General features: G+C 33.2%; 1 protein-coding gene across 2 annotated transcripts; it reads right to left on the reverse strand.

Moving 5' to 3' along the window:
* Positions 1–3,193: 3,193 nt before the first annotated feature.
* On the reverse strand, positions 3,194–27,328 carry LOC145690821 (uncharacterized). Of its 2 annotated transcripts, XM_081766129.1 has the most exons (3): positions 26,955–27,328; positions 8,135–8,672; positions 3,194–5,244 (listed from the first exon to the last, which is right to left on the reverse strand). In XM_081766129.1, the coding sequence occupies exons 2-3, from the start codon at positions 8,584–8,586 to the stop codon at positions 4,983–4,985; spliced, it is 714 nt and encodes a 237-aa protein (XP_081622255.1). In that variant the 5' UTR covers positions 8,587–8,672; positions 26,955–27,328; the 3' UTR covers positions 3,194–4,982. The 2 variants fall into 2 exon arrangements, with proteins under 2 accessions (XP_081622255.1, XP_081622254.1); XM_081766128.1 differs by lacking the exon at positions 26,955–27,328 and having other exon boundaries at positions 8,135–14,023.

A 27,328-nucleotide genomic window follows, 5' to 3' on the forward strand; every position in this document is an offset into this window, starting at 1 on the left:
TAGACTGTAAGTACTATATGTAGGAAGTTTGTTTACATGATGGAGCATGCACACACATACACAATATATATAAATGGCGGAGAAAATGAGATCACATACATATACAAAAGCTTGCAGATTATTGAAATGAAATCCTTTGGAAAGAAGTCCTATTCGGCCTTCTTTCTAAAGTGTAAATAAGTCTCTTAGACATGACTTCGTGTTCGCAAATATCCTGTTTACATGGTTTTGGGGATCGTGAGTTTTGTGTCTGTAACGAAGATTGGAGTTTGTATAATAATTACTGTTTATACCCACAAGTCTGTTTACCTTTCAGAAAGCGTATATCACTTGCTGTAATGAGCAAATTGAGAATTAGCTTCCGTATGACAAATAACTGCAAATAAATACATTAGATAATTTATTTATTGCGATGATAATATTTTCTTAACTTGTATTTAACATTCACATATAGAATACCAAAGTATTGTGAACATCTGTTATATTTTAAACATAATAATCACTATGTTCTGCAAGGATTATATGATCCACTGCAAACGCTGTGTTTGTTCTACTTTGACTTTTATTTTAGTACTCAGGCGAGAATTATGATCTATGTCTTAACTTTCATCATTCTTTTACATATGGAAAGATTCGTTTACGTATCTAAATGTTCCATTAAGTATGGAGAGTAAAATGACAAACAGGCATGTGCTGGCATTAATACAAATTTTTGAAATATTGTGTCATTAAGCAATCAATGTTGCTTTTTTATACACTTGGTAACAAGTCTTATTACATTTAAAAGAAGAAAAACACATCTGCAAACTTCTTCCCGATTGCAAAGGTTGGCTTCGAGGTCCAAACCTCGTTTACTTTTTTCCGAAGATACCCGAAGTTGGACTTTACTATATTTACTGATTGCAAAGATTGACTTGGGGGTTCGAATTTGCAATCTTTAATTTACAGTTTCCAGAGATACCTGAAGTTGAATTTAAAAAATGTCTTAAAGCAGCCCTAATCAATGCACTCAGTGCTTTTCCAATAAGGTGTACATTGGATCATCTTCATAGTATTAAGTGGATAGTTAGAAATGTTAATCGAAATCATAGTTCTTGCACGAGAGAGAGGGCAGGTTGACAACCCCAGATCAGGAATCTCTGGTCAAAAGGATCATTCACTCCATCCCCGGCCGTCTGAAGTTATAACGAAGAATGTCGGATATGTGAGTTTTTACAAAAATATTTCCTTTCCTCCCACACTCATATTCTATCAATTGCTTACTATTTAGTAACTTTTGTTAGTTATCTGATCACACTAAAGTAATTACTTGCATTTCTTTCAATGGTATTGTTTATTTTAAAGTTTATGATTTACTTAGGCAAAGTAAATTAATCAGACGGGAATATAACTTTTTTCTCCAATAATAGCAGCTTTGTTCCTTTTTAAACAATGTGCTATAAGTTTTTTTTTTTTGAAACATGGTACTTGGTTATTGTGTGATATTTATATATATTTTCCGATTTAAATTTCAATGCCATTGCAACGCATCCTATTGTGTAGTATTGAAATACACGAATAAATAGTAAAAAAAGAGAAACAATTTGTGCAAGCGAATTTGACCCCATTAGAGTTAATTTTTTTTTCGATTAAATTTGAGCTGCGATAGTTCCATTTATTTAAGTACTAGGAATCACCCATGAGATGGTGATATCTGTTTCTCTATATACATCGGGTAATCTAAAAATGGCGCCCACTATTCTACAGGCCAAATAAAGTTAAAATGTTATATAATGTTATGCCCTCTTTGTTTCTTATATAATGGGCTTTCTTAAGCCGCTATGGGGAATCAAAATTTCACAATGTGGCAACATGGCAAATTAACTTGGAGAAATTTTCATTACTCTATGAACAGAACAAGCAGTTGAATTGATTGCTACCATAATAGGTGTAGCTAGTGTAAACTAACATAGACTTCAGCTGCCATGTGGAAAGAATCGATATAACAATTTGATAGATTGGTTGATCTAATCCATGCTTCTTTATTTGCGACCTTGCCACAGTGCAATTTGTGTATCCAGACGAGGACTCGAAAGATTCACCCTTAACCGTTTCACACATTCGCCCACGTTGGAATGCCTTACATGCTTTCCAGTGCTTATCCACGGAACTATGTAGATCATCCTGTTTAGTTAATGCACCACATTTCGAGAAGGTGTGTGATTTAGAGACGTCTATCTTATGCCATGTGTAATTGCAATTTTAAAAACTCGTTTGAAACATGTACTCCCAACGTGGGCATTTATCTCGAAGCAACACTTCAACTTTTACTGTAATGGAGAGAAAACACTTGAAGCTTTTACAGGGTGCAGATATTGACAATTCATTCTTAAGTATATCCCGCAACACAACTAGATTGACTGTATTGAGATCCTAAGTTATAGTTTAAATGGTTGCACTTCAAATTATTACACAATTCAAATTTATAGCAAATAAAACAAACACTACTAACGATTTTTTTAAAATGATATTGAGTAAGCTGTGGGTGCGGGTGACGAGTAGTGTATTAATTGTTTATTTGAAAAGCTTTCAGTCATCTTTAGAGTGATGAAAAACTTTCCTAGTAAACCATAAAGCTTTTCTCCCAATATTTTTGCAAAATCGTTTTAGTTGTGAGCTCTCTTAAGGTTTTACGTATGATATTCTACTCATGCTCCTTCGTTCATAACTTGGCAATTTTGTAAATACAGTTAGTGTTATATTTTCCTGTTATAGTCTCTCCTATTTACTCGTTCCTAGTATGTAGCTCCTGACAAATTTGCAGAAGGTTTCAATTAAAATTCAACATTCTTGGTAACTTCTGAATGAATTGTAAAACCATAATTACAGTGAAGTATGCTGTCATGTTTAATGTTTTGTTCTCTTCCGACGTATTAATTTTTTAACTGTTACATTTCAAACCTTCACTAAAACATGTTCTACAGATTGATACATAGGAGCGATTGACATATTCTAAGAAAGTTGTTCTTTTCTTATATTGTCAACGCTGTTTCTACTTCTAGATTCTCTATCGTTATATACTATTTCGTTATTTGATAAAATTTTGCATTCAACGCAGTGTTGATAACTGAAATACCTTTGTTCATTTGAAGATGTAACAACGTTTCAAATTTGATTTTGTGAATTACTACATTAGAGAAATGAATACGAGATATTACGCATGTTGAATAAGAGTTTATTCGTAATTTTGGAACATGACTCTTGAGATTCTCCTAGCACTAAGTTGACATTTTATATGAAGGAATTATAGTTTTTTCTCAGATTAGAAAATGTGACAAATATTGTCAATACCATACTAGCCACGAAGATTACAAAGCGAAATACTTGCCACAAGAAATCTCATATTATATTAATATTTATATATTAATAGTCTTGATAGGAGCAAAATTAGTTTATTAAACAATACAATGTGCTATGCAAATAAAGTATTCGTTGGAAATCTTTGCTACATTAATATTTAAGATAGCTGATACGCCAGTACAACATATCTTGTCAAACCCAAATAGATGTCTTATCTGATTTTTTTTTTAAACTTGTGGCTAGACTATAATTTTTGAATATCAGTTTTTGAAAAATACAATTTTATTTTCCACTAAATTTATTGCAATATTTACAAAACGATAAATTCTTTTCTCCATGACTTACCATTTCTTAAGTGAAAAAAAAAAACGAACACAACCTGATGACTGTTGCTGATGTTCATAATATACGTCCCGAAGTACCAAACACCTAATATATATTTAAAAGATTACTGGTTTCTCATTACTAATGTGCAAATAGATGAGATTTCAAAGCAGATTGCTTTTTGAATTGCATTCCACATGAATCACACGAAAAAGTTTTTACATGACTTAAAATACGATTTTCCGAAGCAAATTTTGTAGATAACTTTTTAAAACAATAGTGGCAAGTAAAACGTTTCTCACCAAAATGAGTTAAGAAATGTCTTCTAAGATAAGATTTACTACCAAATTTCCTTCCACACTTTTGACACATATAATTTTTTTCACTTGTGTGAATTATCATTCGTCTTCGTAACATATGCTTCTGAAAGAAGCATTTACCACATTCTTCACAGAAAAAAGATTTCTCACCTATATGTATTTGCTTGTGTGTTGTCAACCCAGTTTTCTGACTGAAAAGTTTACCACATACGTCACAGGAGAAAGCTTTCTTTTCTCTGTGTATAAAAAGGTGATTTCTTAAAACATATTTAGAAACGAAATTGTTACCACACACATCGCATGTATAAAGGTTTTCGCGTTGGTGAATTTTCGAATGAATTCCAAATATGACTTACAAATGAAGCACCTACCACATACATCACAAAAATGAGTTTTCTCATTTACATCAGTAATCATGTGCCTTCTTAACTCTTGTCTTAGTAAGAAACTTTTTCCACATTCATTACAGCAATGACTTTTCTTATCTGTATGAGTTCTTATATGCGTTATCATATCATTTCTACGTATATACCCTTTTCCGCAGTTGTTGCAAACATATGATTTCTCTCCGAAGTGAAATTTCATATGTAGTTCGAGGCGTTTTTCAACCAAAAATTTCTTGCCGCACTCTTGGCATACATGAGTATACTCATTAAAATGAGTTAACAAGTGGAGATTAAGTTCATGCTTAAATGCGAATATTTTTCCGCATTGATTACAAGCAAACCTAAAAATACCGGTGTGAATTACCATATGACTTTCCAAAAGACCTTTTACCACACTCCTGGCAGCAAAAAGGTTTAAGACTTAAATGTGTTCTTTTGTGTTTCTCTAAATATGATTTTGTCTTGAACCCTTTCCCACATAGCTGGCAAAATTCGGTTTTCTCTTCAGCATGTATTTTCAAATGATAATTGAGAACTGATTGAAAAACAAACTTCCTTCCACATTTATGGCAACAATAAGGCTTCACACCAGTATGTAATGAAATGTGGTATCTCAAGGTAACTCTCTCTCTGAACGTTTACCACATTCATCGCAAGAAAAAGGTCTCTCTCCAGTGTGAATTGATAAATGCCGTCTCAAGCGTGATCTTGTAGAGAACTTCAAACCACAACTTTGACAGGAATGAGCCTTTTCACCTGTGTGAGTAATAATGTGTTCTTTTAGACTGTATTTGTTTCTAAACTGTTTTCCACAATCCTGGCATGTAATTTGTCCTCCATTTGTACATCTTAGTTTAGAATTTATGAAAGATGTTCTGAAACAATCATTATAAGATAAATGATTTGACCTAAAAATACCGTAAAATATACCATTACTGTTTTATTTTTCATAATATTCCAAAAGCATTGGATATACTATTAATATTCCGTATGAGTTCGAAATTATGCATGCGCTCCCTAGGGTTCCTTCGTATCAGAATGCTGAAGATTTAATACACATAAAGGAAATAAATCTGGGTGTGCTTGGATTTCTTCCGAATTCGTCAATAAAGCTGCTGTTCGGGTCCTAAATCTTAAATGAATTCATTTTAGTATTACATAGTATGTGTTTTTAGTATTCTAATCATCCCTATCCTTTATGGTGAGGTTCCCCAACGATTAGAAAGTGGAAAATTGTATGACACCTCAAGCCTTAAACTACTTTTCTTTTATTTAAGTAACAATTTAATCAGGAAAATTATTTGTTTCAAAGAGTTTCTGTTATAGAACGGATATACAGCTTCAAGTGCATAAAAATTACAAAAACTGAAAATTTGGAGAAGGAATAAAAAATGAGATCGGAAAGCTATCATAGGGCCGATTGAATGACACGGTCATTTTTTCATACGGTTATATTCGTTGGGAGCTGAAATCTCTTTCGAAAATTTGAAATAATTAGGTATAACACGAAAAGATTAAGAATGTCGTCAGATTTATAGGCTTTACTCTGGAGCACAGCTTACAAAATGAATGCCACTTATAAAATGAGTTCATAGACCTTCAGACAAAGTGTTCACTGCTTATAAACTATAAATAGCTAAAAGTATAAACGTGCAACAAAAAGTGACATAGGGAACTCTCTTAGGGCGCACTCAATGGATAGTGCAGTTTGTACCATACGGTCCGCTATCATATATCACTAGGGGTCAGTTAAAACTTTATATCCTTTCATATATTACTGAAAGTATCAAGACAATAGAAGTTTCAGGGATATTGACTGGATCATTATTGATTAAATGGTCACAACTTTGTGTGAGCTCACAGGGAGATAAGGTGCTTGATAACTAGAAACCACAAAAGGGTGAAGATAAAGAAATCAAACCTAAATAAGGTAGTGAAATGATACTAGGCACAACGACTAGAGATTGATATTTGTCCGATAGTGCGCCCTTGATATGGAGAGTTGAAGGGGACTCGATGTAAATGAAAAGATGAAGAAAAACAAATAGGAATTTTTCTTCATGAATTTCACTTTCAAACAACACCTGTATGTGATCTTAACTGTTATGATATCTAGTTTGGTTTCTACAATTTCCTGTATCATGTGTTAACAACTGTTAACCGTATGACATTCACTTATCACAATTTTGTTTGATCATTTGACCTTCAATGTTGGTGATTTATAAGCAGTACGCGTTTTACCAGAATGTCGAAAAACATGTAATTAAATGGTGAATATTTTGCAAACGCTTCCACACATCAAAAAAATTTTAAAAAAGTTCTTTTCTTTTCTCGTGATCTCTAAAATAATTTATCAAATGAAACCTATTCGCACATAATATATTCGTAGAAATGTCAATGCTTCATGAAAATGGACCCTGAAAGAAAAACAACTTTGTCCATTCACTTTGCCCTATTGGATTGGTACCAATCTAAATTTTATTTATAACATTTTTACGAAAATCATATTACGCACTGTTATTAACTCATTTCGTCATGGATGTATTTTCAGTACAGAAAATCTGGACCTGTTTCCTTTCCTAATTGTGTGTATTTTCCTCTACAGTTGTTGGTTAAATTTTCGGGAATTTCATAATTGATACCATATATTTTGTGAAAAATTGAAAATCTTTTTGGCGCGTCTGGAATAATTATTGTTTGATAAATGTTTGCTTATTGGATGGGTATATGAAACAAAGTAATAATTAAAATCAAATACAAATTTAAAAAATTGTCGAGTTATTAAGAAAGCTTGCTAGGGGTAGTAGGATACATGTATTTTAGGTTTTCACTGTATTCTCAAGTCAATGTTTGCACTTCTGAACCAATAAGTTACACGATGGTAATGAAAGAGGGATAAATAAAAGCACCTCAATGTTGCTTGTTTCTTAGAATGTATACAGTCATGTCCAAAATTATTGTCGCATGTCTATAAATGTGTTGTTGAAGGAATATAATTTGATAACGAATTTGCTCAGTATTTCTTATAATGTTAGTATGTGTATAATCGTCAAACACATGTATGTGTTAAATATCATGCCAAAAGAGCAGTAAATAAGGACAATAAACGAAAATAAAACTTTGTTGTCCATTTAACAACAGTTTGTTTTTACCAACTCTAATTTTCGGATTTATAATTATTTTCCTATGGAATTTACCACAAATATATATTTCTCCATTATACACACAGCGTCAGTATTAAAAGAACCCTCGAAAATCATTATCAAATTATATTCTTACAAGAAGACTGTTATGTCATTTTGGACATAACTGTACATACAAATATGTTGCGTGTTTTCTCGTATATTGTTATGATAAATATGTGTTTAGATAGTTGGAATTAAAAAGATTCAGAAACAGGCATTAAATAAATATGATCGCAACTAAGACTTAATTGAAAATTTAAAACTTCCAATCAATTTCTGTGAGTCAGTTATTCAAATGTCTGTATCTAACAACCATACTTTCCAATTCTATATTCGAGAAAAATACTTGAAAACATCTTTTCAAATATCATGTGCTTGCATAGATCACAATCCTTAACTTAATTACGATCCTTTGATTTAGAAAAACGGTATTTTGTGCTATTAGAGGCTTTCTTTTGTTTTCAGTAGTAGGAGGGTTGTAACGAAGTAAATACAGCAGAAAAAAATGCAACTGAAGCAACTAAAAAATGTAGAAAATATTCATGAAAAACTCCCAAAAAAGAGACGAATGCATGCGTACCTGACTTCCTTTGAACTCCGATCTATCTCTCGACAACAACTTTCTTTCATGTAAGCTTCGGTTCTTGCATTATCAATAATGCCAGGCATGTTACTTGATTCCCCTGTATTATGTCTAAATCTTTTGCCTTCTGACTCCAAGCATTTGCTATCACAATTGATGCGATTAGTGTTCGTAGTTAAATCTGATATTGATAAGCGCCTGACGAGACATACCGCATTTGAGGATAATTTCCAATCTACTATTCCATCATGCTTATAGCCAGCTAAACCGATTTCAAATTTACGCACAGAAGATTTATCAAACATAGATGTTTTAACGCCATTATATTCTCTTGTTTCATTTCTTACTATATCCTTATATTCCATACCTGACGCAGATAACAGAACACTAGAAATACTATTAGAAAGGTTATAATCAGAATCCTTAAAACATTTATTTTCTGCTTCCATTTCGACTTTATTCGAGGAATTGTTGAAATAATAGAAATGCTGTTTAATTCAAGAACTTTGACAGTCTGAAGACTCCATAAAGATTTCTGAAAAAAATATATATATGATTAATTTGTTTACTGCTATTTATAATATATACTAGTTAATTATTATATGTAAGATCATTACGAAATAAATTATAATTAGTACGAAAAAAGTTTCTTATTCGAAAGTAGATTTAACTAATTATAACGGTAAATAATATCTTTGTGAAAGAAATCTCTGTTTTACGTCCCACGAGTATGCAGATTAGGCTAAAGGAGACGGTGGTTGAGAAACGAATGAAATGAAGAAAGTGCGAGGAAACTGGAGAACCCCGAGAAAACCCACGAGCACGGTGTTTGTCCACCACAAAGTACAGGAGCGAGTTGCGATCAAACCACGGACCCCAAGTACCAGAGGCAAACGCTTTACTACTGAGCCACTCCGCCCCCACCCCCGCCAATAATAATATAAATGTGTAGATGGTATATCGACGTTTTAAATATACTACAGTATTTCCTTGTCACATTTATATGCAGGAAGATAAATTGTTCGAAAGCAAAACCACAAAAAAATATTTTATACATGAGAAATATAGTCTCCTCACTATCTTGTTTTCAGCTGTATTCTGTTATATGACAGAACACAAATCGCTCGTGGAAAACATAATTCAATGAAAGGTAGAGAAATGTATCATCAATGTACTCTTATTCTTTTCAAATAGAATAAATGATTCTAGATTAACTGAAACTAAGCAAAACTTGAATATAAGCACTACAGTTTAGAACAATTATATGATCTGAAACTAATATGGGTAAAAACAGATATGTAAGAATATCATGTTTGAGATGCGTCAATCGAAATTTGTATCGAATAATCAAGTAAAACACTACCAAGTTCTAGGCGACATTTTACCACTTAAAAATGGAAAGAAAGTTCGATATATATGAAGTTCAGTATCACTGATTCACAAAGCACGCACAAGGTAATCGCTAATCACAAGTATAGAATTACAGATGCTTATCAAAAGTAAAAATAAAAAGATGCAACAATTTAAATAGGATGAACAAAAACTATTGAAACATTAATCTCCTGTCAAAGGACTGTGTTTCACCACTGCAACAGTTCATTAGCAGGTGAGGAAGTGTGAACTGACATACTGTAGCTAGTAGTTATACCGTGTAGTACTGCCATAAAGTAGAGAAGGAGAGTGCAAGTAAGTAACAATATATTTGGGAAAGAAGAATAGTTGCGTGGATCAAGAGTGAAAGCGCACGTCGAAGCAATACAACAACAATGGCGGTGTTCGTGAAATTGACTCTGTACCACAGATGTAAACTATGCTCTGCTACTTCAGACATTTCGGGTTCCTGAAGTCTCATGTAGCTGTTGTGTTCTTTGCATCGTTGTTCTATATTTATTTATGAAAGTAACAAAATGCCACAATTTAAAAAGGATGGAAAAAACTAGTGACACAGGACTTTGTTTCACTTGTCAGCGGACTGTGTTTCGCCACGACACGAGTTCAGTAACAGATGAGGAAATGTGAATTGACGCAGTGTAACTAGTAGTTATAGCGATTAGTTGTCGAAATAGTTTGGACATACGTATGGCATAAACATTAGTACATGAAACACGAACTAGCTTGTGCTACGTGAACCATAGAGAGCACGAATCCTATTTAACTGAGTCAGACATGGCGAAACTGTGGACCTGTGCATTAGCGTGCAAGTGTACCCGAAGGGAGCAGGTCCGTCAGCGATGGTTGGTATTCACGTAAGCGAGGATAACGAAAATATGTAGGTTTTGGCAATGATAACAGTGTCAGTACTACCTGCCGTGGTCTCATACTAGCAACGCTCAAATTTTAAACAAAAATATAAGGTCCGTATACTGTGCAGAAATATACCATTGTTGAAAAATAGTATCTAATAGAGTCATCCTTTATATGCATTCCCCTTTTTCATAAGTCGTAAAGCACCTGTAATTACGACGGATAAAATACACACTAGTACCTGTACATTGGTAAACATTCAGCTTTGAAATTAATTCTTTTGACTGCAGAAATTTGTTCCTTTAAACATGTCTTTTTATGCAAAGTATTTAATCTTACCTCTAAATCTTCCAATATGTGATGCGGGAAAGCAACACCAGCACCCAAAAATAATACAAAAAAAATAGTAAATTAGGTTAGGTTAGATGGTACTTCTCCTTTCGTTAGTTTCAATTCATTTCCACACATGCGATAAAGTATGCGCCAATTTAGTAGACAATACTCTTCACACAATTTCAACAAATGACCATCGTTAATTTTATAGGTAATTGTTTACAAAAGCTACTTCTCAGCTCCCGTGCACGTGGATAGTTCTTACTGTTGCACTAACTACACAAATGACTTTATATCATGTACAAGTAGCAATAGAACACACAAAAAATCCAGGTGTGAATACAGCGTGAGGTGGGTTTGTTATGTGTTGTATTACCGCTTGTACACCAAATATAACCATTTTTGTAGATTGTACAAAAGTAAGAAGTATCCGCGTGCACGGGACATGCAATATGTTTTCAAATTCTCCCACAAATAGTCATACATTAACACATTGTGCGCGAAGTCCGTATATATACGGACCGCGTGGTCCTTCTAGGGACGCGACGTCCGTATTTATACGGATCAAAGAATTGTGTTATATATGGCCTCCAAATCCCTATGAAAATTGATTTCGTTATAAGGATATGGTCTCTGGGGCTTGTTTTCAGCTTTTTACCAGAAGATAGCAGTATAGTTGCACGAAACGTGGCGGGAAAGAAGTTAAGTTCCAGGGTTGGCAAAACCATGGTTTTTATTGAAGAAACCAAAAAAACGTTTTTTTTTTTTGTTGTTTAAACCAGGTTTTTATGGTTTAAATAATTTGCTCCATATATTCATATCATATATGGACAGAAATAAGTTTGTTTCGCCTTGATGTTATTATGCAACAACCGGGTTATGCTGGAAGGGGTCACATAAGCTTAAAGCGGAATAAAAACCGCTTCTCCAGTTACATCCGAGAGAAACTGTTCTTCATTTGAACACGGAACCAGGAGTAATTGGCCACAAATGCGATACGTCTGCCGACTCACTCACAAAGGAATCCTCATAAAAAGAAATACGTTGTACTGATCTTTACATGCTTCTTAGTATAACTGTCAAGAGTTATTTCAAAAGGACAAAAAGATAAACAGTTGAACAAGTTAAACCATTATACACAGTTACATATGGACAATTTCAAAGTAGTGCGGAGTACAGAGGAACTAATTTAGTTCAAATTAGTTAACAACGACTTTTATTGGTCCAAATTAAAGAAATAGGACTTAATCTGCATATCAGTAAGAAAAGTGATTAAAGATACGAATTATTTGAGTCCACTTTGGCTCAGACTCATTTATACATAAATAGATACCAAAGATACTTTTCATTTCAATAAATGCCTGTCGCGGAGTCTGTATGACTCCTCCCCCCCTTCACACACAAAGTATGGCATTTCTATGTATTTTATCAATAGTAAACATTGAAACGAAAGAATAGTTAGAATTTTTCTTTGATTGCAATTACATAACAATAATAACAACTACAAAAAGATCACGACACAAACATTTATAAACTTATAAAAATAGTTGCTTTTATAGTATAATCTTTTTGAGTAATGAATGGGGAATTTAGGGCTGAATATAATACGAATAATATACGTAAGTGAAACGTGATAACCTACAAATGTGTGTTCATCAATATTTTACAAACACTTACACTTTTACGAACATTTTTCGTTTTTTTGGTTTAAACCACCTTGGTTTAAAGCAGCCAACCCTATTATGTTCCACACTCGTTTCTGTTGCTTATATTCGTGCACTGTTATACAGACAGGTTCTATACCGGTGTGCCACTGACAAAAACTTTAGAAACTATGCAGAGAGGGTTTGTTGGGAATACCTATGAAACAACGAAAGAAGTACAGGTTGCTAAATTGAAGAAAAGTGAGCAAATATACAGAAGGCAAGGAAAAACCTTAGTGATGAAATGGACGGATAAACGTGACGTATTGATGTTATCCACAAGGAGCACATTAGATGTGGGGTTTGTAACAAATAAAAAAGAAATATAGACAGATAAATCAGCATCAGTAATGGATTATATTTCCAACAAAAATGGAGTTGACCTCTCGGATCAAAAATTATTATATGTTGTTATCAAACACAAAAAAAACACGAAATGGTGGAGACGGGTTGCTAACATGATTTTGATCGAAGTGGTCAATGTGGTGATTGTGCACAACATACTTGAATCACAGAAAATATATATTTCGAGTTTTATTCGTAGGTTATGCTCACAGTCAATGGAACCACGGAGTGCGAAAGTAAAAATACTATTAGCACGAAAATTGGCCGCCTAGTTGAACGGCACTTTGCAGAAAAGTTACCGTCAGCAAAGTCCAGACGGATGACAAGTTAAGATGCGTAGTATGCATTGCAAAAAGGGAAAGCAAAGGGACAGAATGTAAAAAAGGACATCACGCATTATTGCCCAGATTGCAAGGTTTGTCTATTTCAATTTATTTCACACACACAAAAGAAAAACATCATTTACAACTGCGGTGATCTACGAAATACCGAAAGACTTTAAAAATACTTTTTGTGCATGCTATGTTTTGTCTTTGGTGAAAAAGCGAATACTATTCTGCTATGCATCACACAATATTCTACGTTTTGTGACATGCATTTTGATTGTACAAATAATGCTATTGTACTCAGTTTGTATCTTTGTAATATTTATATTGATGTCTATATTTTTTTTCAAAATCAGAAAATAGTTCCTTTCAAAAATGTCGCAAATATGCCGATATCAAATATATCGAAAAAATAACCAGGCTTATTGCTCAAACAAGAACTATACTTTATTATTTAAACAAAATTTTATATATTATTTCATTTATCGCTACTGTATGATAGTGTGAAAACTGCGAAAATCCTTACACGAGCGAGAAAAGGACAGTGCTAACTGCCTCTGCGCTCAAAGTGTTAAGTACAAGGCCACATTATTATTCTTCCCATACGATATACAAACAGATATTGCTAGAAAAACACCTCAAGTACAAGGACAAATTTCAAGAATGAAATAAAAAAAGAGGAAGTACCAGTCGGAAATACCTACACATTTAGTACAAGGGCCAAAATCTTTGAGTGTTACGTCCCACGTTTATGCCAGTTAGGGTGAAGGAGACCGTGATGATGAGTAATGAATGAAATGTTGAAATGAAGTGGGAGAAAACGGGAGAACCCATAGGAAAACCACGCACACGGTATTTGTTCACCACAAATTTCACTTGGCGGGGGCTGAGATCGAACCCGGGGCCCCAAGCATCAGAGATGAACGCTCTACCACTGAGCCACAGCGACCCAAATGTACAAGGGCAATATTTTTCTGAACACATTATAGAAAACACATTAAGTACAAAGGCAAATGTCAGGAATGCAACGAAAAAGAGAATAAGGTACAGGAAGCATTCATTTTCACATACCTCAAATCGTCGTTGCGTATATGCGAGCAACTTTCAACAGAAAGTTGCGAAACCGTGTTGCAAAGGAATATATTATTTTTTTAATAGAGACGGCCAGAGATCCAATAAAATGGTTTCTTTTGTTTCCGATAATTCTTCCCATACGGAAAATATTGATCGGTAATTTTAACCAAGAAATATAAACCACGCTAAATGTAATGCTTAGAATGACCTACTCAGAAGCATAGAAGTGCTTAGCGTTACAAAGCTGTAAAAATTCAAAATGTGACATGCTGTTTGCATTTTATTGATCTAAAATAATAATTCGTAACATGTGAAGAATGATGTACTTAGTCCTTGATAAAAACATCAATTACAAACGAAATTGAGAATCCCACCTTAGAACTGTCTTCAGCGACATTCATCGGCACATAAAGCAAGTGATGATTTCTATTGTGTATTTCAGATTTAAAGCATCACGGGCAATAGCCAATGGTGCGCGATATTCCGCGCGGTGTTGCCGGATCATGGACTCCCCTTTCCCTTCTCGCTCTTCCTCCAGTTGAGATTATGGCACAAACATTCGCAACATTATTAGCAATGTACATATAGTATTCCAGCAAACTCAAGAATTTTGACTGTGCATCCTAGAAGTATATATAGCAACTAAATTACTTACCTATTAACTTTTCCAGTGGATATGCTAAACACTCGTCTTCAACACTACTTTCACTATCGTTTATGGCAGTTAATATTTCGTCATTGTCTGAATCTGAGTCTTGTAAATTTATTATCTTGGGCTAAAAAAAATGTAAACATAAAAAATAACTCTTCGAGCTTGATTTCGTAGCACCTTATTTTTTATTTTAATTTTTTTTAAAAAAAGAAAGCTCCGCACTTGTACTCGGTTTGCTTGAAGACATTGTCAACTATAATTTTGGAGAAGAAACGAACTACCACGAAAGAAAGTAACCCAGACACTGATGAATTCTGTTTATGCCAGAAGAGAAGTTACGTTCCAACACAACCAGCACCTTTGTTTCCTTCTCAGTTTTCATAACAAATAACATTCTTGAGGTTGGTCTAGGTCACACAAAAACAATCCGTCTGATTCCTAAGCAAGTCCATATAATCGAGTTTGTTTTGGGTTACGATAATTTACGACACCATTCAGACGCCTGGTGCTTTTGAATCCCTGCTGGAGGAGGAAAGAGGGAATAAGTGGTCGCATATATGTAAGGTAGTGAAACGTGAAGGAAAAAAAAACATACTGCGTTGTTTCTGTCGAGTAAGGAAGAATTTATCCCGAAGTAAATTTCAAAACAATATTACGAACTTCCCATACTTTGTTCTTACGATGTTAGGCATGTATATATATATATATATATATAGTTACGGGGGAAAAGGGGGCCCTGTCTTTCCAAACTATTTCCAACTCCAAAATGAGGTTCGTGGTATGCGTTTAATAAACTTATGTAATAGTTAATGCAAATGAGGGACGTTTATAATAAAATATGAAAATTAAAAAAAAAATCAAGCATCATCAATACGGTTTCTGTACCTAATTAAAACAACTAAAATGAACCATATGCTTTATATTCTCATTTCCCTAACTGGGAGCACACCGTATGAACTCTCTAATAGATTATTGCATAATAATATCTGAGTTGGCATTTTTTCGAGTTTTTTTTTCCTTTACTGTTTTAACCCATATAATTACAAAGTCAGATAAACAGACTGCTATAAACAGCATTTGTTTTCTTATGAATAGGTTATTGAATCACCTACAATCCGGTTTTCAACTCAGTAATTTCAAAATCCGTCTTTTGATAAGGTATCATCGTAAAAATATAACATGTGTATAGTATGTATGGTGAGTTAGAATGCTTTCATATTCTGAAAGAGATCATTTGTTCTCTTTTAACTGTGTGAAAAGCTTTCCTCCCCCTGAAAGTAATGTTCCCCTAGAACAACCTGCTGGTTACACCCATGATTATTCTGTAATAAAAGTTGACTTCTATTTCCAAATTGAAGAAAAATCCACTGGAAATTAGACGCGGGACTCATCGCTCGTTTTACTAATTGTTTTATATGGAAACCTTTAAAAGCGTGTATCATAACAACCAGTTCACATAAAAAGATGTAGTTTTCACGTATGTGTTCGTAATTCTTTTCTCTACTTCGTAAAGTGAGCAGTTGATGTGCTAATACAATATTTCTAGTAAGCGCCTCTGGTATTGTCAAGATTCGCAGTAGCGCGAGAAGTCAGCGTGCAGGACTGCTTGTCGCGAATTGTCAACACCGCTCAAAGCCAATTGGACGCCGCGTGAAGCCAACTCAAGGCCATGCCGCTTATCATTTGAAATCTGCTATAATATAATATTGAATACTGTATGCACACAATATTATCACAGATTAAGTAACATAGAAGGCACTCAAATCACTACTATACACACACCGATAAAAATCGGACTTTTTACAACTTAAGTTACATGTGGGAGCATCCTGACGAGCAGACCTGCCATTTTCTCCTTCCTCAGTAACTGATGTCGCCACCTACATCAGTGTACGCTGACCTATCTACAAGTTGCATTCACTCGCGTCAAATCGAGCATTTGAAACGCGCAACTCGTCAAAACAAACAAACAGTAGGACAGAGGAAACCAGGTACGCTTTGTCTTCTTTTCCAATAACTGATGAACTAATTCCATGTTACTTTGTTACCTACTTTCTAATGTCCTTGAGAGTCAATCAATAATTCCCAAAAGTATGGCGTTTCTCCTCCTTTCCAAACGGGAAGTAGCTCTTGTAAACTTGAACCCTTTTGGTTAACCCTTTTATTTAAAACGAGAAAGCTTAAACACGATGTCTCTTAATCTTCTCATTTACGGACAACTTCCAAGCTATATTCGACACCAATAAATCGTAAAAAGCGTGTCTTTCCACCAAATAGTCCTTTTGGCCATCACGTACAGTCTGGCTTACAAATAAATACTTCAATTCACTCCGTAAATTTCCTAAAATTAGTTCGACGATTGAGTACTTAACCCATTACACTTCATATAGTAACGCCTATCACTTAGAAAACCAGTTTGTCAGTCATTACTTTTGTTTACGCGTATAGCATCACAGCTGACGCGTCAGCTTCTTCGAACGGACTTCCGAGCTAACATGAGGCCGCCAGCTTCGCCTTTCCTTCATTTGGTTGGACAGCGTTCGCGGTTTTTATTGTCCACGTAGCTTGCGTGCCTGTGATTGATATGTTTTTCAGTATAACTTTAGGACACATGTCCGGGCACTGTACATACTCATAATAATAAAAATAATAAATTTTATTACAGAAACATCTGAGAACATCAGATGTATTACAATCGTCAGAAATAAAAGTTGAAATTTTTAGGGTTACATATATAACATAACATAATATACCATAATATAAACAAAGATTACTGGATAACAGACGCAAATATTTTAACTATCAATTTTGAGTTCAAAAAAATTCTTCAACACTATATATACAATTATTAATAAGTAATTTCTGTACTTCTTTTTTAAAAGCCAGAAATGGAAGTTCTCTTAGAAATATAGGAAGAAAATTATAAAATTTAACTGACATATAGTAAAAGGTCTTCTGCGTCTTACTATATTCACATCTAAATAATCCTAAACGGTTTCTGTTTCTAGTTTGATACGTATGAGAGTACCCTAACTCATTGTAAATATGATTGTTTTCCTTGATGTAAAGCAAACATTGGTATATGAAAATTGCAGGTACTGTCATAATTCCTAATTTAACGAAGCTTGACCTACAATGTGCATGACTAGCGAGACCGAGCATAAATCTTATACATATCTTTTGTATTTTCAATAGGCTTTTAATGGAGGACTGATGACCCCAAAGTATCGTTCCGTACCTTAAATGACTGTGAATATGTGCATAATAAACAGTTTTAAGTACCTTTAAACTTACGCACAGTCTTAATCTACGAATTAGATAAACCCCTTTACTAGCTCTAGATTCCACTTTAAGGATATGGTGATCCCAGTTCAAATGATTATCAATTAAAAAACCCAAAAAAGAAGCGGAATATTTTTTAAGTACTGCATTCTAATTTTTGTTATTGTAGGTAAGCACCAAGTCTTTGATCTTATCAGAGTTAATACAAAGCAAGTTGGAAGTACACCAGTCTTTAATAATATCTGAGGTGATGCTTAATATAGACTGAACTGAGTCTTTTCGTCGTGAGTTAACACAAATATTCAGATCATCAGTTTTCTAGTTTTTGCAACAAAATATCATGAGACACCGTATCAAATGCTTTTGATAGATCATATAGTTTTACATGAACAAAGTTTTTACTGTCCAACCCAGAAATACAATTTACCAAAAATGAGACAGCAGCCTTAATAGTTCCTAGCCCGGATCTATATCCAATTGAGAATTGCTAAATAAATTATTATGTTCAAAATAGTTAACAATCTGTTCATTCAAAACAATCTCAAAGACTTTAGATATAACTGGAACCAGTGAAATTGGTCTATAGTTATCAAGAGAAGACTTATTTCCTTTTTTCATTATAGGTACTACTTTCACTAATTTAAAGCATTCAGGAAAATAACAGTCTAATATACAAGAGGTTATGAGTTAAAGGCTCCTTTATGAAATTTACACCATATTTTAACATAATAGGACTCAGATTATAAATATCCTCACATCTACTGCTACTTATTTTAATAATCGCTTTCTCAATATCATTTACTTCAACAGGATGAAAATTAAACGTAGTGGTAGGTTTAGACAATTTATTTAAATAAAAACCTGAATCATTATTATGAGGGTATGATGAAACTTCCCTTAGTATCTCTTCAATTTTGTTAACAAAAAAGTTATTAAATTCAGAGGCATTCAGCTGGTTATCAGAGGTTTTTATGTTATTGTAGATAGGATAAATTTCTTTTTTTACGATATTCCACATTGCTTTAGACTTATTGCCAGAGTTGTTGATGGTATTATCATTAGCCTTAATTCTAGTTTCTCTCACTAGTTTATATAACATTTTCTTACTGATTTTATATAAATTCTTTATGACACTTGAGCCAGTACTACTGTAATAGTCATAATAATTCACATTTTGCTTTGAGTCTATCAATTTCTTTACTCTTAACTCTAGTAGGTTTCGGTTTAGTTGGCTTACACATAACGTATTTCACAGGAAACGCACTTTCAGTTGAGAACGACATTACAGACATAAAAAATTCTAGTTTATCCTTAGCATCGTGCAAGGAGCTATACATAAAGTTCCAGTCAACTAATGATAGTACCTCTTGAAATCTTGTTATGTTATCTTCTCTCATTAAGCCAACCCTTAACCTACATTTATTGTTACTAGTCTTATCTGTTACCTTGAGAAAATACACCTCAGATTTAAGTAAGACCGCCCGGTGATCAGAGACAGCAGTTTTTACGATTGAACTATCAATAGACCTGTCGATTACAGTGATTATATTGTCAATACAACTACCACCTCCAACTTTAGGCCTGGTAATATCAGTAGTAACAATAGCTAGATTGAATGAAGAGAACACATTATTTAACGTAATACTTTCTATGTTGTTTTCCAACTTAAAATCAACATTAAAATCCCCACATAAAATAGTATTGGAGCTAAAAGTATTTAAATGCTCTAGAAGATTGTTCATTCTGTCAATAAATAACTTAAAATCTTTACATTCAACATTTGGTCTGTATACAGCTGCAACAATAGTGTTAATATCAGGCAAGTATGATGCTGTAACCTCAAAGACCATTTCAATAGACATGGTATTTACACTAAGGATAGGCCTATGAGAATATTTATTTTTAATAAAGATAGCACATCCCTCATGTTTCCTTATGGGTCTACAGTAGCTGTTACTCAGTTCATATCCCTTGAGGACGTAAAAATTAATGTCACTAGGATGAAGCCAATGCTCAACAAGACATAAAAAATCAACATTCAGATTATAAACATATTCTTCAACTATAGCGAATTTATTAGATAATCCTTGGATATTCCATGAAAAAGTTACTACTTCATTAGGCCTAGATTGATTACTAATATTACTACTTTCTATATGTACAGACGTACTGAATGAATTTACATTTTGATCTAGACTTATCCTAAAAAAGAATTGGTTTCAACATTCAGAGGAATAGGGTCAGATTCACATTTGGCAATTTTGTTAACCGCCTCTAAGATCTTATCACTAACAACTCTTTTACCCAATCTATTAAGATGAAATCCATGGACAGTATGAAATTTGCTCCCCAAGTTACTAATATCTAAGTAGGTGACATTTCTAAAGTGTTTACAAATTTTATACATTGTTTACAAATTCGTTTTTATATCACAGTATGTTATTACTGTTGTCCCCTGAAGAGTCTTTAAAATGTATATTCTGAACGATGTTATTTTATTTTATCAATATTCTATTATATTTAGAGAGTACGCATAAATGTATATTTATTTACAATATGTTCTATTAATTAAATATATGTGAAAAATTATATAGTAAGTCCTAATACTTTTAAACCGCTAAACAGTTTAAATATATGTATAAGTGGATTTGCTAAACTTGACTCTACTACTGATATTATAAACACATTAAATTTGTAAATTTTATAAACCAATTAGATTGGGTAAATGCCAGAAGATACATGTCTCACCAATTTATCAATATTTGCGCATACATATTTGTGTTCACAAAATTTGGAAGATACTTACTTATCTTTATATTTTAGCACGTAACACTGCCATACACGACCTTTCATTCTACCTATTTCTCGAAATTCACATGTAATACGTTGATTCACATGTAAGAGAAATCCGAGTACCTCTTCAGAAATTAGTCAGAGATAGTGATTGGTAAATTCCCGGGAAGATATTTTTCGGGAATATTCCCGGGAAGATTCCCAAAAATGGGAATTTTCCGGGAGTTTATGTACAATCACAAAGAAAATTGCATTCTATTATAATATTATGGTTTCAAAAATAAATTCGTTTTTATATCACAGTATGTTATTACTGTTGTCCCCAGAGGAGTCTTTAAAATGTATATTCTAAACGATGTTATTTTATTAATATTCTATTATATTTAGAGAGTACGCATAAATGGATATTTATTTACAATAGGGTCCTATGAAAGTAAATATATTTTAAAAATGGTACAGTAAGTCCACATACTTTTAAACCGCTAAACAGTTTAAATTTACATGTAAATGGCTTTTCTAAACTTGACTCTACTACTGATATTATAAACATATTAAATTTTTAAATGTTATAAACAATTTTTTTCGAAATTTGCGCATAAATATGTATGTTCACAATATTTACAAGATTTTTCTTATCTTTATAATTTTGCATGTTACATTGCCACATACGACCTTTCCTCCTGCCCATTTCTCAAAATTCCGTGCGTTAATTCACATGTAAGAGAAGTTCGAGTCCCTCTTCAGAAATTCGAGTCAGAGAGAGGAGATAGACCGACGTCTATTACTAACGGTGGTTCAGGGTTTATTAATAGTACTTTATCTCTATTTCTACATAAGTTTACTTGATTCTAAATTACTTTACAAAATGGTTCCTTTTCATCATTTGTAAATTAGTACTTTGCTAATTTTGGCTGTTGTTTAGCATTGGGGGCCAGCTTTTGCACCTACTTTTTTTTTGCGATATTCTATTCCGATGCGGTTGTTTTATAGTTTCATACGTTAAATTAAGTTACCATCATTAAATTCAGACAGCATTGCAGAGCGAGCGTTAGCGAGTGAAGGCGGGTTAGAGCTCAGCATGGCACGTTGTTTTATATCTTCGTTATCAAGAATTCACTTTCTTGTCTCACATAAATCACTTCCACTTTTCTTTACGGTTTGTACAAGTCCCTTACTACCATAAAAAAATGTGTTCGATACTTTCATGACTACTTGAACATCACTATCAACTCATTTCTTCCGTAAATCATCCTACTTTTTGCTAGTTTGGGCCCCCAATATAAACAATTAGCTTACACTTTAGTGCAAATTCAAATGGAACTTAAAAAATCATATTATTAGTTATGTAAAGTACAGTCATACAATTTTAAATTTTTAACCTCCAAATTCTTTAAAATTTACAAGAAAATAATAATATATTTAAATAATTAGTCATATGGTTCTTATAATTTGGAAGATAAAGTAAAAAGTTGGAAATAAATTCCTTCCCGGGAATTTATAGGTCAGGGAAAAAACCCGGGAATATTCCCATTTTTAAATTCCTTCCCACCGGGAATATTCCCACTGCCCATCACTAGTCGTATCGTATTTCCACCTTCTGCTTCAGTAGGCAAATCTGATAATGGGTCAAATCTATTTTTTAAGGGTGGGAAGTTGACACTATTAACCTTAAATTTAGTGTTTTTTGAGGCTTTGTAAGGGACAGTTTCCCATCGTCTAGGGTTTACTGACTTTTGGTCTGCAGTCATGTCTTCAATCCTTTCTTGAGATATACATATTGTATTCTTCCTTAACTCTTCATTCTCATTTTTCAGAACTCTTATGTCATTTTCCAATATCTCAATAATTTTCAGGAGAGATGCTTCACTATTCTTATTAGTATCGTCCGTCACCAACCCATTATTTTGAGCTTCCGTCTTACACTTTGGACAAAACCACTGCTCATTTTCAGCTGGTAAATCATTCTCATCAACTCCGGCACAGCGAAAATGATTCCATTTATCACAATTATCACAAATGATACCATTTCTTACTATTCTACAACACTTCGCACACTTAATTTCTCAAACAATTCGACTCTTCGGAGGCAGTGAACAAGACGTGTCTTGACTAATCGGGGCCATATTAGTAGGATCTGGCTACCTGTATTCACTGTATACTAGGCAAAAAGCATAACAGTACACATTTAAGTTTTAAGATATTATACGGATGCCATGAAATGATATTAAACTCTGAACCCCAACATCTGAAACAAAATGTACATTTGTTTCGATATTTTAACATGTGAAGCGTCTAAAACTCCATGTCTCGTGGCATAAGTCTCTGGAAATCTCTTCTGGCGAATAAAAAAATTTGAACACTTTTCTTCCAAATAAGGCCATTTTCCTGTTGCTCTTGTGTCTTGGCACTTATGTAGAATATTCTATTTCTTGGGGAAAATAAGTCAAAGAACAACACTTTCTTCCTGAGTAATTCACATTCATATTACGCGTTTCATTCCCGAGTTATTACACTATAGCGCTCACGGGAAGGAATTTGTGGACCGTCTTTACTAAGATCTTAGATTTAAGAGCTTCATACATAATATAACTTTCTAAACATACGTTTGAAGGCAGCAGAAGATGTAGCCTATGGCCGGGAGGGCCCTGGGACTTCAGATTTTTGGGTGACAAGAATAATTGAAGTTATTATTTCTATAATTTTGAAAGTTTATAAAAATTTAATCGTTAAAAAATTCTAGTTGTTATACAGATAGCCTCCTTATATTTAATCTGTGCTAAGTACAATATTTTCATGTCGCCCGCCGCAAATCCTTTGGAAAACATTAAGAAGGAAATAAGTGAATTATAATATTTTAATAGATATTTCAAATTGTGTGCCTTGACTTCAACGCAATTGGGTAGAGATTTATTGTATAAATCCATGCATAAATTTATTACATATACTATTCGTTCTCAGTAAATCAACTCTCTGTGACTTACACAAGCACTGAGCTGATGAACCCAGATGTAATTTGTATTACCGAACACTGGTTGAGGGAAGATGAAATAGAGTATACAGTCCTACCAAATTATATATGTGTTGGTGGATTTTGCCGGACATTCAGTAGGTGCGGTGGTGCTTTAATGTTTGTGAGAAAAATATTAAAGTATAAGGTAAAAAACAACAGCATGTATCTGAATGAGGAACAGACATTTGAGCATGCAGTAATAGAAATCGAAAAATCAGGACATAGGTTCATTATAATAGTCATGTATAGAACACCTGACAGCTCCTTTCCCCGTTTTATTGAAAAATTTGAACAACTGTTAACTCTAGTTAAGAAAGAAAGTAAACCAATCGTATTATGTGGCGACCTAAACATTGATTTCCTGACACCATCAAATCACCTAACATTATTATCAAACACTTTGCAATCCTTCGGCCTACAACACACTATAAACACTCCAACCCGCATTACAGAAAACTCAGAATCTTGTATAGATCAAATTATAATAGATAATGAAACTACTTCCTTTAAAGCAAATAATCTTAACACATCACTCTCCGACCATAATGCAGTTCAAATAAACATAACACTTCAACCCCAAGATCGGAAAATTGATAGAAAAGAATGTAAGTGGGCAAGAAATTTTCATGAAACGAACGTGGAGTACTTTCAATATCTTCTTAGCAAGGAAGACTGGACGGACACACTACTAGAAAATGACGTAAACAATAAATACAGACAGTTCTTTAATACAGTTAGGCACTATTTCGAAATAGCCTTTCCACTTAAAAAGATAAAGGTATATTCTCACAAAACCAGATACAACTGGATAACACGAGGCATAATTAATTCCTGCATGAGAAAGAAACAACTACATACAATTGTAAAAAGGACGAATAATAGGAAACTAAAAGAATATTTTAATAAATATAGGAGTATTCTTAAAGGTGTAATAAAAGAAGCAAAGAAAATGCACACATCAAATAGGATATCTAAATCTGATAACAAGAACAAAACACTATGGCAAGTAGTAAATGAACAATCAACCGCATCAAAAACGCAAAAAATAGAAATTAAAAAAATAATTCAGCATGGCCGAGAAATAACAAATAAACAACATATTGCAAACCTACTTAATGATTTTTTTGCCAACGTTGCGAAAACATACTCAAATTCTGAGTCTGAAAAGACCAACATAATAAAATTATCTAGTAATTCTGTATCTATATACTTAATATCTACCACAGAGTTAGAAATAAGATCGATTATTAAAAAAATGAAGACGAAAAAATCTTCTGGGCCCGACGATATTCCTTTTTACTTGCTTAAAATGTGTGCCGAATATTTTCTTATACCGTTGACTGATATATGCAATTCCTCTCTTGAAACGGGAACATTTCCAGAAGATCTTAAACTTGCAAAAATAAGACCTATACACAAAAAAGGATCAACTACTGACCCAGGAAATTATCGTCCTATCTCTATTCTATCTGTTTTCTCCAAAATTTTAGAAAAAGTTATGTATAACAGATTAGTGCCCTTTTTGGAAAAGAATAATATCTTCACGAAGAGCCAATTCGGGTTTAGGAAGTGCAAATCAATTAACAATGCTGTAGTTGCTTTTCTAAGTGATATATATAAAGCGAGAGAGAGAAGAAATAAAATATATGGAATTTTTCTGGATCTCACAAAAGCCTTTGACCTTGTTAATCACAAAATTTTATTGAATAAATTGCATAGTTATGGTATTAGAGGTCATGCTAATTTATGGTTCCACTCCTATTTGACTAACCGCATGCAATATGTAGAAATAGGTCCAACCAAGTCAGAGGTAAGACACATTAGGCACGGAGTTCCACAAGGATCAATATTAGGTCCTATACTTTTCCTTATCTACATTAACGATCTTCCTGATTATATAGTTCCAAACAAAAGCGTACTTTTTGCGGATGATACAAATATTTTAGTTGAAATTCCAAATAACATTTGCTCCGAGGAAATCATATTTAAGAACACGACAGATAAAATTACAGAATGGATAAAAGCAAACCAACTTAACTTAAATGCAGCGAAAACAACTATAATGAGTTTCAATGAAGGAAAACTGAACTCTCTAAATATACATCAAATACGTATAGACGGGGAACTCATACAGGTATCTGACTCTTGTAAATTTTTAGGGATAAAATTGGACTCTAAGTTAACATGGGACGATCACGTGAATGATTTGTTGAGGAAACTAAGTGCAAAAATATATCTTATACGTAAAGTTAGTAAGATTCTAACTACAGAAACATTGAAAACAATTTATTTCGGATTGATTCAGTCAATTCTATCGTATGGAATCATTTTTTGGGGTAATACCTGTTATGCAAAGAAAGTGTTTACGATGCAGAAGAAAATGTTACGAATAATGTTATCAGTTCCGTTTCATACACCAAGTAGACCACTGTTTCAGAAACTTAAAATATTACCATTGCCGTGTATATACATTCTAGAAACAACATCATTTATACATATGAATAAAAGAAACTTTCAACTCAACTCGGACCTACACGAATACAACACAAGAACAACCAATCATATTCATATCCAAAATTTCCGTCTAACAAGAACTCAAAATTCGTTACACCACATAGGAATAAAACTTTATAATAAATTACCAGATCGTGTCAAACGAATGCCAAACTTGCAGTTTAAAAGACACCTCAAGTTACTGTTACTCAAACATCTTTTCTATGGTTTAGATGAATATCTTCACTGTGATCTTTCTTTATAATGTAAATATCAAAATTTATTTGAATTTTAAAATATATAAAACAAGGTAAATTTATATTTTCTCTAAAAGTACACTTAGTTTGTTTTATTGTTACGTATATATTTTATATTATTACTTTATATATTGTATTATTATATATTATTTTTTTAATAATTGTAATACTAATTGTAGCGTATCTCTTGCAATTATTATTATTATAACTTGTAATAGTAACTGTATCTCTTGACGAAGCCATGAACGCTAAGTTCTTACGGCGGAAAATGAAATAAATAAATAAATAAATAAATGTAGATTTACCTTCCTTTATGCAGCTTCACTTTATGGGGCTACAGTATACCTAGGTACAGGAGCCTCCTCATTAGTATTATTGTGTGATTGTCACTAAGCAAATTTTGCTGACTGGTCACTAAAAAAGACGAATGCTATCTGATTCAAAATGAGGATGCTTTCGGTTACTGTACTCATAAAAATGGTTGATGTAAAATGCTGCATATTATATTAAAAAAAATAGCATTAAATTTTGATTATGTATATTAAGGACTTTAGTTAGTAGTATCCCGATAGTTTTCACTTCTTGCACATTTGTGATTCAAAATAAGTTAGCACTATACTAAACTAAATTTCGTTACGTAAATTTCTTAACTCTCATGGCTTCGGTGGTTGAAGCACGC

The sequence above is a fragment of the Thermobia domestica genome, chromosome 7 (genome assembly GCF_964235325.1).
Source record: "Thermobia domestica chromosome 7, izTheDome1.hap1.1, whole genome shotgun sequence".
In the NCBI taxonomy this organism is placed as follows: domain Eukaryota; kingdom Metazoa; phylum Arthropoda; class Insecta; order Zygentoma; family Lepismatidae; genus Thermobia; species Thermobia domestica.

Bases quoted from the DNA above. Each gene is read 5' to 3' on its own strand.
- LOC145690821 (XM_081766129.1), bottom strand. From the start codon at position 8,586: ATGGAAGCAGAAAATAAATGTTTTAAGGATTCTGATTATAACCTTTCT. The intron at 5,245-8,134 runs GTACGCATGCAT...TGATTGTTTCAG, and splicing joins CGGAGTTCAAAGGAAGTCAG to AACATCTTTCATAAATTCTA.